Below are 15,056 nucleotides of genomic sequence, written 5' to 3' on the forward strand. Positions count from 1 at the left end.
TAATTTATTCTTAATTAAATATTAATTGGTATTAATTTTATTTATTAATTTTTGGAATTGAAAATTAATTGGTTGGTAACTAATTATTAATAGGCAATTAATAAAAACATATTGGTATTTATCATTAATTAATTATTAAATATTGTGTGATTGGTAATGAATTGTAATACTTTTTTTGTTGGTATTAATAATTTATTTATTTTTAATAAAATATTAAATTATTATTTGCCCTCCCGCTATCCAACGCTTTCATAACTGTTGCACTCTCTGGAGTGGGAATAGTAATTTTTACCCCTACGCTATCCAACGCTTTCCCTACTGTTGCACTCTCTGGAGTGGGAATAGTAATTTTTACCCCTACGCCATCCAACGCTTTCCCTACTGTTGCACTCTCTGGAGTGGGAATAGTAATTTTTAGCTTTACTCTATCCAATGCTTTCCCTACTGTTGCACTCTTTGGAGTGGGAATAGTAATTTTTACCCTCCCGCTATCCAACGCTTTCCCTACTATTGCACTTATTGGAGTGGTAATAGTAAATTTTACCCGCCCGCTATCCTACGCAAAAAATATAGCATATTTTTAATTAATGTTACGTTAATATATATTTATTATTATTCTTTTTTACTTACATGAATTATTTAATAATTTTAAAGATATTTAAGTATTTTTAAGTATGTTTCAGTTAATTATATGTTTTATTTAATTAATTTTACATTAATTTTAAGACATTTAAAAAATTCTATATTTTGACTAACTATATTTTTTACAACGATATTTAGGATTCTATATTTTTGTACTTACCTGTTTGGAGATAGGGCTTCGAAATTTTGGCATTCTATATTTTTACTTCGATATTTTGGCAATTCGATATTCTCCTTCTCGATTTTTCGTCAGTGATCCCATTGGATGAGGGAAGGAAGGCCGCCTTGATTTTGTTAGACCTATCGGCGGCCTTTGATACGGTCAACCATGGAATCCTAATTGGTAGATTAGAAGAGTTGGGATTCCAAGACACCGCCATTACTCTACTGTCATCATATCTAACCAACAGAACGTTTGTTGTAGAAATGGATGGACTAGCTTCCAAATCCTTCAAACTGCCATGCGGGGTGACTCAGGGTTCATCCCTGAGCCCCACCCTTTTCAATATTTATGTGGCCCCTCTAGCAGCAATTATCAGGCAATGTGGCTTCTCGGTTGTTTCCTACGCCGATGACACGCAGGTGGTGGTATCAGTGTCAAATAATATTGAGGAGAAAGCAGACGGTTTAAACACCTGCATGTCACAGATTCATATTTGGATGCAGAAAAACTGCCTCAAATTAAGGGGCCGATTCCGATCCTGAAAATTTTTCTCCGTACGAATCGTATCCGGATTTTTTTCCGTCCGAATCGTACAAGTACCGTACAAACTGGCAAGTACGATTCGCATGGGAAAAAATACATACGAATCGCATTGGGAAAATTCCCCCACACGTCCTCGGGTCGGAAAAAGTGTCCGACACGTCCCCGGACGATTTTACGTACGAATCGGAAAAATGGAGTCCGAGCGCGCAAGTACGATCCATCCCGTCCGTCCGATTGTACAACCGTATGGAAAAAACACAGCACAGAGCGAACCTCAATAGCAACCATGGAGACATGTGCCCGCATACGCGCCGTCCCCCCCCAGCCCCCCCGTATGTACGCGCCGTACCCCCAGCCCCCCTCCGTTTATGTCCGGTGCGGACCCCCACCCCCGAATGTACGGTGCGGACCCCCACCCCACCCCCCGAATGTACGGAGCGTACCCCCACCCCCGTATGTACGGTGCGGACCCCCACCCCACCCCCGAATGTACGGAGCGTACATACGGGGGTGGGGGTATGCTCCGTACATTCGGGGGGTGGGGTGGGGGTCCGCACCGTACATACGGGGGTGGGGGTACACTCCGTACATTCGGGGGGTGGGGTGGGGGTCCGCACTGTACATACGGGGGTGGGGGTATGCTCCATATATTCGGGGGGTGGGGTGGGGGTCCGCACCGTACATACGGGGGTGGGGGTACGTTCCGTACATTCGGGGGGTGGGGGTCTGCTCTGAACATACGGGGGTGGGGGTATGCTCCGTACATTCGGGGGGTGGGGTGGGGGTCCGCACCGTACATTCGGGGGGTGGGGTGGGGGTCCGCACTGTACATACGGGGGTGGGGGTATGCTCCGTACATTCGGGGGGTGGGGTGGGGGTCCGCACTGTACATACGGGGGTGGGGGTACGCTCCGTATATTCGGGGGGTGGGGTGGGGGTCCGCACCATACATTTGGGGGGTGGGGGTCCGCACCGTACATACGGGGGTGGGGGTATGCTCCGTACATTTGGGGGGTGGGGTGGGGGTCCGCACCGTACATACGGGGGTGGGGGTATGCTCCGTACATTCGGGGGGTGGAGTGGGGGTCCGCACCATACATACGGGGGTGGGGGAATGCTCCGTACATTTGGGGGGTGGGGTGGGGGTCCGCTCCGTACATACGGGGGTGGGGGTACGCTCCGTACATTCGGGGGGTGGGGTGGGGTTCCGCACCGTACATACGGGGGTGGGGGTACGCTTCGTACATTCGGGGGGTGGGGTGGGGGTCCGCACCGTACATACGGGGGTGGGGGTACGCTCCGTACATTCGGGGGGTGGGGTGGGGGTCCGCACTGTACATACGGGGGTGGGGGTATGCTCCGTACATTCGGGGGGTGGGGTGGGAGTCCGCACTGTACATACGGGGGTGGGGGTATGCTCCGTACATTCAGGGGGTGGGGTGGGGTTCTGCACCGTACATTCAGGGGGTGGGGTGGGGGTCCGCACTGTACATACGGGGGTGGGGGTACGCTCCGTACATTCGGGGGGTGGGGTGGGGGTCCGCACTGTACATTCGGGGGGTGGAGTGGGGGGCCGCGCCATACATACGGGGGTGGGGGTCCGTGCGGACATGCGGGGGTGGGGGTACGCTCTGTACATTCGGTGGGTGGGGTGGGGGTCCGCACCGTACATTCGGGGGGTGGGGTGGGGGTCCGCGCCATACATACGGGGGTGGGGGTCCGCGCCGTACATACGGGGGTGGGGGTACGCTCCGTACATTCGGGGGGTGGGGGTCCGCACCGTACATTCAGGGGGTGGGGTCGGGGTCCGCACCGTACATACACGAAGGGGGGCTGGGGGTACGGCGCGTACATCCGCGGGGGGGCTGGGGGTACGGCGCGTACATCCGCGGGGGGGCTGGGGGGGACGGCGCGTACATACGGGGGGCTGTGGGGGGACGGCGTGTACATATGGGGGGCTGGGGGGGGACGGCGCATACATACGGGGGGCTGGGGGGGGGGTACGGAGCGTACCGGGCCCCCAATTCCTCTCGCATCGCGGCGTACTTCGCTTTTCCGGCACTTTTTGGGTGCCGTAAAAATATTGGCGTCCGGACTGCTGTCGGTTCGAATCGTACTTCCTGGTTCGTGAAACGCAGCCTGAATGCGTCCCGACGTCACGTCGGCGCTTTCCCGGATCACATTTGTATGTATATTTTCGTCGGTCGGTGTTTTTTACGATTCGTACGGAAATGGTGTTTCCGTGCGAATCGTACTTGCATGTTTGTAATGTTTTTTTCCCGGGTACGAGTCGGACGGAGAAAACGCTCCGACCGACGGTTCGTACCCGGTTTTTCCAGGATCGGAATCGGCACCTAAATGGCGAAAAAACAGAGGTGTTGATACTAGGGTCAAAGACCTCCTTTTGGTCCCCAAGATGGTGGCCGGCTTATCTGGGCAACTGCCCAATTCCTGTCACAAATGTCAGGAACCTAGGTGTAATATTTGATGAAAGACTGACATTTGAATGTCAAATTAATAAGCTTGCCTCCACTTTTTGGGGCATTCTAAAAATGATTAGGAAGATCCGTCCTTTCATCCCCTTGGACACACTAAAAACAGTGGTCACAGCCCTAGCTTTATAATGACTGGACTACGGCAATGCATTATATGTGGGACTTCAAACACAGCTCCTACTTAGACTTCAACGAATGCAGAATGCAGCGGCAAGAATGATTCTGGATAATCCCAAATATGAATCAGTCTATGTGGCAATGTCTAGAATGTCATGATGCAAGTATGATGTAAAAGAACTGCATCATGACTGGGAGTTCTAAATGGGACCAGTATTGGTCTGTATGCTGGAGGTTGTTGCAGCTATATCAGTATCTTCAATAAAGTTCATCAACTCAACTTGGATTTATGTTTCCTGATTACTACAAATTTTGGCGACGAGAAACTGCGCAGAGGGCACTACCAAGCACAACCTCCACCTCTGGAACGCCGCTAAACTTAAATTAGCGCTATTGAAGAAGGAAGAATTTCTTTTAACCTACTCAACTGTAAGTGTTTACTTCTAGAATACGGAAAAGAACAATTTCATCCTTGCTTTAACATATTATTGAAGAATATGTTTTTAATTTTTCAACATATACCATTGGAAGATTGTTTTTTTAAAATCTACTCGCATTATCTTTAAAGGAGTATTTTTTAAATGCTTAAACAATGCGAGGGTAGCGAGTTAAACAAAGAAAGCCAACTTTAATGCCTAAACAAAAGAACTTTCACGTGTAAAGCACAATATTAAAAGACTGCTGTCTCAAAGAGAATACTGAATGCGTGTATTCAAGCGTGTAGGACCTTAATGGTTGATGGGCACTTAAAATGCAATTATCCTGTCAAGTGAGTGAAGAGAGTGAGGAAGATAAATGCACTGAGGCGCGAACAAGTATAATGCATTAATGGACACCAATAATTATTGGTCAAACCAAGTGATTTATATCTAGCCATTGTTTACTTTCAAATGCGGAGGAAAAGTGGCACGTATAATTTATTATAGACTCGAAGGCAAACAGTATCTTGAAAGTAAATAAAGCACGTGTAATTACTGGATGCTTTGAAGGTGCACGTGTGAAAAGTTGCGCGTGGTATACTGAAAGCTTTCTAATCAAAAGTAAACAAGGCGCACGTAGAGTCTAGCGCGAGAGGAGCTGCCTCACAAGAAGTACGTGTGGTGAGTCAGAGCCTTCTAATTGAAAGTCAACAAGGCGCGCGTGAACTCTAACTTGAGGAGTGCTGCCTCACAATGGATACTTGAAGCTTTTCTAATTGAAAGTCAACAAAGCGCGTGTGAAGTTTAACACGTGGAGTGCTGCCTCACAATGGACACTTGAAGCTTTTTCCTTGATTAAAAGATAAACAACACGCGTACGAAGCCTAGTGCATGACGATTAATTCAAGCTGTGTTCACAGTGCTTGAACAAATAAACCTCGGAAAGTCGTTTTTTTAAAGTCAACGAAGCAGAGGTCAACAAAACACGAGTTTAAACACAGTTTGAGAGCAAGAAGTACAAGTATTATTTACCATTTTTCTTAGTTCTCTTGTAAGGCACTCACGGAATAAATCCTCAATTCAACTGGAAGCAAGAAATAGAGGAAGGACCATTAAAGCATTAGAAAGCCTTCTGGGAAAAATAGAAGAAAGACAATTGAACCATCTCCTGGCTTATTTTTGAGAAAACAAAAGAAGGACTATTTGCAGAAATTTGTAAAGAAACGGAAATTAATTAATTGATTAGTTATTTTAGCCTATTATATTAATTAATTATTTTAAGTCTTTATTTTAGTTTTTTGTGTTTACAATTTTATTGCAGGGATGTTTGATGAGTCTATGTCTGCACCTCCTAAATTCCTACCTAGCCCAGGGGAACCTTCCATCCCGTGGAAACGTTGGAAGAATATATTCTTCACTTATTTACTGGCAATTGGGGGAGACAAGTATGGTCCAGTAAGGAAACAGGCCATACTTTTGCACCATCTGGGAGTGGAAGGAAGAAGGATATATGATGACTTGCCTGAAATATCTCTGGGAATGGGTGATGGCCAACCAGTGAATATATACGAGATGTCTTTACAGATGTTAGAGAAACATTTTACTCCAAAAGTAAATATAGTTTTTGAGAGGCATACATTTTTTTGTAGAGTACAGAAAAATGATGAAAATATTATGACATATGTTGCGTCCTTACGTGGTTTAGCTGTCACCTGTGAATTTCAGGGGTTGTGTGATTCTCTAATAAGGGATCAAATTGTAAGATGTACGAATAATAAGAGTATTAAACAAAAACTGTTGTCCAAGGATCCAACATTAGAGCAAGCCATTCAAATTGCCAGGAGTATGGAAAACACTGATCAGTGGATCAAAGAGATTGACAAAGGGAAAAGTACTAATGACAACTCAATGGTAGTTAATGAGAGGGAAGTTCCTACGTAAATAAAAGAGGTTAAAAGGGAAGCATTCAAGAAAGTAACAAACAAAAATTATGGGAATACAGTCATTACATTTGGAGAGAAAAGACCCATTATTTGTTATAGGTGTGTGTGTCCTGGTCATGTCAGTTCGAGCTTAGCGTGTGGTGCAAGGAATGCGACATGCAGGGCTTGTGGAAAAAAGGGTCATCTGGCAAAAGCATGTAGATCAAGAAATACGAGTCAGATGACTAGTGTCAAGGAAGTAGAGAATAAAGACGAAGAGGGAGATGAATTGTTTCAATCCATTGATGGAGTAGAATTAGAGATGTCTCCAAGAAATGAAATCAGAAACAAAGTTGATTCTGATTTTGTGGGGAATGTGGACAGTAATTATATAAATCTAAAAAGAGAAAGTACAGAAAAATTGGAGAAACCTCATTGTGAGGTAAGGTTGGGAAAGAAATCTGTAAAATTGTTAGCTGATTCTGGAAGTTTATTTACTTTGGTTTCAAAAGAGACTTTTCAAGAGAAAATGGAAGGGAAAATGAAAGAACTACTACAAGCTGATGTAAGAGCGGTTGGGTATGGTGGATCAAAAATTAATATTTTAGGAATGCAATGGGTAAACATTATATTCAAGAATAATGGAGTTTATGGTAGGGTATATATAACGCAAGAAGGATCAGATTTGTTAGGGTGGCGACACCAAAAGGATCTGAATATCATACTAAATCCGAATGCTGTAGAACCAGTTATGGTTGTTGAACCAAATGTAGTAAATGTATCTGAAACTGTTGAATGTGATAAAGAATGGGGGAAGACACTGATGGAAAAGTACTGTAACGTTTTCACTGATGATTTAGGGATGTTAAAAGGGTTTGCTCATCGCATCATTTTAAAGAAAAATGCAAAAGCTATTGTACATAAGGTCAGAGCAATACCACACATGATGAAGGAACCACTTCAAAAGGAGTTGGAGAAATTGCTAGAGGCAAAAGTTATAGAGCCAATAGAATCATCGGAGTGGTTATCTCTGGTGGTCGTTGCTCCAAAGGATGATAACAAAATCCGTTTATGCATTGATTTGAGGGACCTGAATAGAAATATTTGGGTGGATAGGCAACCTTTGCCAAACATTGGAGAAATGTTGAGTATGATGGGCGGGGGATGTGTCTTCAGTGTATTAGACATGTCTTCGGCTTATCATCAGATAGACCTGCATCCGGAATCACGCCATTTGACTTTGTTTGTAACTCCACTAGGCGCATTTAGGTATCGCAGGATGCCTTTTGGTTTGGCATCGGCGTCTGCTGTATTTCAGCGAGTCATGCAAAATTTATTTAAAGGGATGGATAGAGTATTATGTTTTCAAGATGACATAATGATTGTTGGAAGATCTTTGGATGAGCATGATAAATTGATGGAAGAAGTTTTGAGAAGAATTGGTAATTGTGGGTTGACCATAAAGAAAGAGAAATGTCAGTTAAGGCTGAGTGAAGTCAATTATTTGGGTCATCGAGTGTCAGGAAAAGGAATTAAACCGAAAGGTAGCATAGAGAAAGCAGTGAAGGATGCACCTTGTCCAACCAATAAGGAACAATTGAAGTCCTTTTTGGGTTTGGCAGAGTACTGTTCCAAATTTGTTCCTAGGTTTGCAGACTTAGTTGAACCAATGAGAATTCTATTAAAGAAAGGGGCTGTGTTTGAGTGGAATTCTGAATGTGATGAGGCATTCAATAAGGTGAAAATGTGTCTGTCTAGTGCTCCGTCGTTGGGTCATTTTGACAGCAAAAGGAAATCCATACTGATCACGGATGCTAGCAATGTTGGTTTAGGAGGAGTCTTATTGCAAGTCTATGAAGGTGAAGAGACAATAATTGGATTTGCCTCGCGAAGATTGCAGGGGGCGGAGAAATCATATTCTACGATAGAGAAAGAAGCCCTAGCGTGTTGTTGGGGAATAACACATTTTAGGTACTATCTATGGGGGATTCCTTTTGTGGTCAAGACTGATCATAAACCCTTGGTCCATATATTCAAAGGGGGACGTGGACTAGATGGGAGTGTGACCCCTCGTATCTCCAGGTGGCTACTGTCCGTGTTGAATTATAATTTTGTAGTTGAGTATGTGCGTGGGAAGAAGAATGTGATTGCAGATTGCCTTTCTAGGATGCCAATTGAGGACAATTCTTGTGTGGAAATTTTGGAGGATATAGTGGTAAATATTGATAATGAATTTGCTATTACTCAAGAGGAATGGATGAGAGTTATAAGAACAGATGAGGAATATAAGAAACTGAAAGAGCTCATTGTGAATTGCTGGGCATGTTCTAGTGAAGTGGAATCACATAAGAACTATTTATCTGTAAAAGATGAGCTCAGTGTACAGGGAGATAAGGTGTTGAGAAGGAACAGGATAATTCCTCCGGTGCAGTTGAGGGAAAGGTTATTGAAGATTGTGCATGAAGGACATTTAGGCAGGAGTTTGACGAAGAGAAGATTGAGAGAATCCTTCTGGTGGCCTGAAATGGATAGGGATGTTGAGGATTTGGTGAAGGACTGTTATGCATGTGACAATAGCGATAAGGTGAAAGTTACGAGGGAACCTCCTTTGAAATGTGTTGAATTGCCTAGGAGACCGTGGGAGAGATTGGCACTAGATGTGCTAGGTCCAATTGAAAAGTTAGGTTCATGTAGCTGATTTTTATTAGTACTAGTGGACTATCATAGCAAATGGTTTACATGTAAGTCTATGGGTCAGGTAACAACTGCTAATGTAATAAAATTCCTTAACCCCTTCGACGCGCATGACGGAACGGTTCCGTCATGCACGTCGGTTGGGCTGTGCTTATGACGGAACCGTTCCGTCATGGCCCCGCCCGCGCTCAGAACCTTCAGCGTGGCGCGGAAATCCGCGCCGCGCTGAAGGGGTTAAAGAAGTGTTTGTGGAAGAAGGGGTACCAAAGGTACTAGTGACGGACAATGGTGTTCAACTAACTTCTTCTGAAATGGGCAGTTTTTTGGAAAGTTTCGGAATTTCCCATGAGAAGGTTGCTTTATTCCGACCGGAAGCAAATGGTCTTGTGGAGAGAGTAAATCGTATTATTATGGAGTGCATTCAACTTTCATTATCAAACGGCCTAGTGTGGAAAGATGAATTACGGAGGATGATGTGGGCACATAGAATTACACCACATTCAGTGACTGGTATTTCTCCTTTTGTTGCTTTAAAGGGAAGAGAGCCAGGAACCAAAGAATCTCCTATGTGGTTAAAAGGAAAAGAACCAGGTTTGGGTAGACAGAGATAATATGAGGCTTAGGGCTGCTGAGTGTCAAAAACGTAATAAGATTGCTTTTGACAACAGGAAAGGCGTTAAAGAACAAGTGTTTATGGAAGATGATTGGGTGGTGGTAAAGAAATTTGGATTTGTGAAGAAGGGTGAGAGCAAGTTTTCCCAGCCTCATAAAATAATAGTCAAGGGTTCGGTGGCTAAATTGGATGATGGAAGAACCTGGAGTTTTGGAAATTTATGTAAGGTTTCCCATTTATAAATAGATGGAAAACTTATGTATATTGTGTACCATTGTAGAAATTCATGTTTGATTATATTAAACATAACTGTTAATAGATGTAGTAAGAAAACCTATAGCTTACGGTTTACACTTATATATTTTGTTCTTTGTTATGTTTTTTTGTGTTATGTAAGGGAGGAGATATGTGGCAATGTCTAGAATGTCATGATGCAAGTATGATGTCAAAGAACTGCATCATGAAATGGGACCAGTATTAGTCTGTATGCTGGAGGTTGTTGCAGCTATATCAGTATCTTCAATAAAGTTCATCAACTCAACTTGGATTTATGTTTTCTGATTACTACAGTCTCCCATCGACTGAAAGACCTCCACTGGCTTCCAGTGGGTAAAAGAATTATATTTAAGTCGCAATGCCTGGCATATAAGGCATTACATGGAAAAGGGCCACTGTATCTGAGAATACATCTTAAGAAATACATGCCAGTTAGAAATTTAAGGTCAGCTCAGGCACAACTACTGTCAATCCTCAGGTACAAGCAAGCTCGCTGGGGGCAGGAGTTTCCTGTTGGGTACAGCAAAGACCTGGAATTCCTTACCTATGTCGATAAAAACTGCAAGTCACTAATGTCATTTAGAGGGCTGCTGAAAACATGGTTATTTAAGAACTGAAAGGTCAGAAGTATAGTTAATCTGCAGAAGTCAGCATACCCGTCATTTATAGCGCCAAGACACCCTCGGGCATACGTGCGCTCTATAAGTCTGTGAATCAAATCAATCAATCAATCAATTAAAATCATGTCAATGCGCGCGTGGGTGTGGTGTGCCACGGATGGGGTCTAGTAAGTGCTTCTCGGGTTCCATGTTCTCCAGACATCACATATGCCTAGGGTCGACCTCCTTCTACCATTTTCTTTGCGGACAGTTTCCTGTTAGTCATGGGGAAAACTGTAGTGTCAAGGTCTGGGTGCATAACCGCGTTGAAGTCACCCCCAATCACTGTCTCGCCCAGGAGCAGGGAGGTGACAACGTCGCTAACATTGGTCAAGGTGGTTGTAAGGGTGGCTGGTGGGACGTGTACTGACACCAGATTGATAATGTTCCCTCCTAATGATCCGGACAAACCACAAAGCGGCCCTCAAGGTCCCTCATGGCCTGGGTGAGTATGAAGAGGAGGTTCTGCCTGATGAGAATTGCCACCCCTCGTGAGCCCCGTTCAAAGCCAGAGTGCGAAGATCTGTCAAACCCATATCTCGATAGGATGGGGCAGTAGTTCCCCATCAGGTGAGTCTCTTGAAGCAATAATAATAATAATATTATTAATAATAATAATACCAGCATTTGTAAAGCGTGCAGGTACCTCAGGCGAGGTCTCCCAGTGCTGGGGCCCATCGGGAAGATTAAGCGAGCTATTGCCCAGAGTCACAAGGTGCTGGGCTAACCTGCTGCCGGTGCCGGGGATCGAACCGTGATCCCCCATGTTCTGGAGTCAGCTGCCCTGGCCGCTGCACCACACCTCTTTCATCAGGTGCATGTCTGTGGGCATGCCTCAGGACTGCTGTGTGCTTGACTTGATCTAAGAGTTGACGCTCCATGAAAGGACCCGAAGGGGCTCCTTGCTATATGTGGTGTGCATCATGAGCAGTGCATGGGGATCAGAGGAACAGGCGGCTCATCCTTCCCGAAGGGATGGGCTGGGTCGTGGACAAGTGTGCAGTGGTCTCTAAGGATATGCTTTGCGTGCATTCGCGGCGGTGACTGGGATGTGTACTGTAAGAACCTAACAGAGCTGAACCAAAACTTAGAACAAACAGTCCCGACTCAACCCCCCACCCTATACTTCTGAAATGGAAGCATCTGTCACCCTAACAATGACAAGGTTAACAACCTAAACTGTTGTGCCTAGCGTAGCAGTTGCGTGGTGGACCCCTCCTTAAATTCGGATGTGTCTGTTGCATTGGCAGAAAGTGTCTAATTACACTGAGTCATTGTGACATCCTGCCTAAACCTCCTGGACAGGCCCCAACACAATATGTGGCTAAGGTCAGACTGCCCGTTTCAGATCACTGGGCTTCAGGAGAGGTATGTGTCTGTGGAAGCGGTATTCAGAGTTATGGGAGGGCTTCCCCCGATGATTGGTCTTTCAAAGAATTGGCTCCGTCGCTGCATATGGGAGTCTGAAACTCCATGTCGGGCACCAGGGCTCTGCATGGCCGAGGTGGGCAAAGCTGAAGTCTCTCCTCGGGGCCACGGCCTCTGCGTGAGCATGTGCATCTTCTCCAGGCTCTAGGGGATGCTGGTGGGACAGTTCCAGCCCGGGGTCACGGAGGGGAGGTCGTGACCCAAGGCCTGAGGGGACGCGCCTCAGTCAGCCAGGTCCAGGCCTGGTAGACGACTTGGAGGTGGGCTGGGAAGAGCAGTCTATATTGGAGGTTGAGGGCCCGCAGCTTTTGCTTGACGTCTGTGTACAAGCGCCAGTGAGCTTGGACCTCCCTTGTATAGTCTGGAAAGACTATTATATTGTGTCCTTGGTAGGTCAGGGTATTTTGGGAACAAGCATCCCTTATGATTGCATCTCTGTCTTTGAAGTTAAGGATCCTGGCGATGATGGTCGGTGTGGGGCACCCGGCGGTGATTTGGGTGCCAGAGATCGGTGTGCCCTCTCCACCGCGAACTAAGCTGACAGTGTGTCTTCCAGCAGCCAAGACTTGGCCCATCTCTCCGAGGGCTGCTGTTTGGCCTTGCTCGATCCCTTCAGCGAAACCCACCAATCGGAGGTTATTGCGCCTTGAACGATTTTCAGCATCTACGGCCCTTCTATGTAGTTCTTTTGTGTGGGTCCGCAGTTGGGATACTTGGGGGCAGATTTACAGCAAAGTAACGCAGCACGGTGCAGCAAGTCATTTTGCTGCACCATGCTGCGTTAGTTTGGAAAGCACAGAGATGCGACATATTTTCAAAAATATGTCGCATCTCTGTGCTTCCCCTGCGCTGGCGCACAAACTGCAGCCATGCGCCGGCGCAGGCACACTTGCACCACCGTCGTGGGGAGATTGTTTTTGTGCAAGAAGGGACACCTTCCTTCACAAAAACAATCACAGGAGGCTTTTTCCTCTTTCAATGCGTACTGTAGAATGCAGCACGCATTGAAATAGGAAAAAACGAGGAGAAATGAAACCATTTCTCCTCGTTGCGCCTCTAGGGTGGCATAGCTTTCACACGCATCTCCAGATTTCCGATTTCTTGTAAATCTGGAGATGTGTCTTGTTCCATGGGTGTTGCGTGGGAACACCCACAGCAACACCCATGGAACGCCCCTTCCATGCACAGTGATGCGTGTGAAGGGGCCATATTTACGAGGAGAGGAAAAGTCACGCAGGGTGGCTTTTCCTCTCCTTGTAAATATGGAGGAGCCCCCTGCGCCACCAGTAAGTCACAAAAAGTGACGTAGTGGTGGCGCAGGGGGCTTGTAAATCTGCCCCTTAGTCTTTTAAGTGTTGGACGTCGTCTTCGACCGTGGAAAGACGGGATTCTGCTTCTGTGATGCAGGCCGTGGCATTACGGAGGTCCTGCTGTATAAAGGCCATATCAACCCGGACTTCACCAATTTTATTTTCGACTGAGGCCTGTGATGAGCTGAAAGCCTGGAGGATTGTGGTGAGGCCCCCTCAGGAAAAGACAGCTTTTCCATGGTGCCCTCCACGGGTCCGGGTCCATTTGATGTGAATTGGTCCATTTTGGTTTACGTAGCCGTGGGTTTCGGACGTCGTTCTTTCCCCATGGTTAAGTAGGAGCAAAGTGATGGGTCCTGTCTTCGGAATGACTCTGGGTCACGTGACAGGCCGTTTGATCCGGGGCTGGCGACTGTCTTCTAGTGTGTGTCTTGACAGGTATGTGGACAAGATTCAAAGCCCTTCAAGTGACATAGGGATCTCTTATCTCGTGAGGATGGGCGTAGGCTTGCGGGTTTGGGCACTCGTATGGCTGCTGTAGAGGCATGGGCAGCTTGCCCCAAACACTATCGCCCCACTCCGGTGGGTGGTTGGGAACCAGTGGGATATCGGGAACCTTGCCGCCTTCCCTCTCCGGTCGTTGGGACCCCGTAGGCTACATCTGTGTCCCGAGGGAGCCCAGGCTAGGTCCTGCATCCGCCGGCCTTCCGACGATCGCTGTGTCAGACAGTAACAGACCACAGGAGGTAGCCCATAAACCACAGTGAGACTGGGGCGGTACATTATATCTAACAACAATGTCTCAATGTGGGATTCATTGGAAAGACAAGTTATGTCAAAACAAGCCATACAGTAGAATACTTATTAGAGAAATGAATCCAATAGGGAAGACACAGGGAGACCGAGGGTGTAGGGAAATATATATTTGAAGAATGTTCAGCACATGATGGACATATTAAGTCATATGTACATATCATACAGGTGAAGAGCACTGCGTGACAATTAGTGGCAATGTAACCAAACGAAATACTGTGCACAAGTGCTCGTGGAATTTTGTGGCGGCGCAAGTGACACATAAAGTGGTATATACAGCGGTGAAGGAGGCGCAGCATAAAAAACAATGGTACATAAATCTGGCGGAGTTAGGGCATTCACACAGTTGATGTGAGAATTTTCAAGGAACAGTGGAGCAAATGCCCATGGACAGAGGGGCGCCAAAATTAACGCTGTTGAAGTCGACGGCGTTTCGGCCTGTAACAATCTAGGCCATCATCAGGACTGGTTACACATACTTGGGGCAGTGTTGTAGAAAACCGGGAGAAAGATTACACCAGCGGGACACGGCCTGCGCGAAATATCGGGGGGTCCGTGAACGTGTAAGTTCGTAGAGGGCGGGGGGCTCAGTCAATTGGAATGGTGTCCATGGCGAGTGAATCACCGCAGGGGGGTCCGTGGCGTGTAGGTGGCCGGCGTGAGTCGGGCAGTGAATGAGGGATCTCTTATCTCGTGAGGATGGGCGTAGGCTTGCGGGTTTGGGCACTCGTATGGCTGCTGTAGAGGCATGGGCAGCTTGCCCCAAACACTATCGCCCCACTCCGGTGGGTGGTTGGGAACCAGTGGGATATCGGGAACCTTGCCGCCTTCCCTCTCCGGTCGTTGGGACCCCGTAGGCTACATCTGTGTCCCGAGGGAGCCCAGGCTAGGTCCTGCATCCGCCGGCCTTCCGACGATCGCTGTGTCAGGTCTGCAACAGGCAGTGTGTTGGTAGGGTTGAC

General features: G+C 46.5%; 1 protein-coding gene across 1 annotated transcript; it reads left to right on the forward strand.

Moving 5' to 3' along the window:
- Nucleotides 1-5,702: 5,702 nt before the first annotated feature.
- Nucleotides 5,703-6,320, forward strand: LOC146871865 (uncharacterized). Its single transcript, XM_085649274.1, has one exon. It carries the CDS (start codon nucleotides 5,703-5,705, stop codon nucleotides 6,318-6,320), a length of 618 nt encoding a protein of 205 aa, XP_085505400.1.
- Nucleotides 6,321-15,056: the final 8,736 nt, after the last annotated feature.

The sequence above is a fragment of the Triturus cristatus genome, chromosome 1_1, assembly GCF_964204655.1.
Source record: "Triturus cristatus chromosome 1_1, aTriCri1.1, whole genome shotgun sequence".
NCBI lineage: Eukaryota > Metazoa > Chordata > Amphibia > Caudata > Salamandridae > Triturus > Triturus cristatus.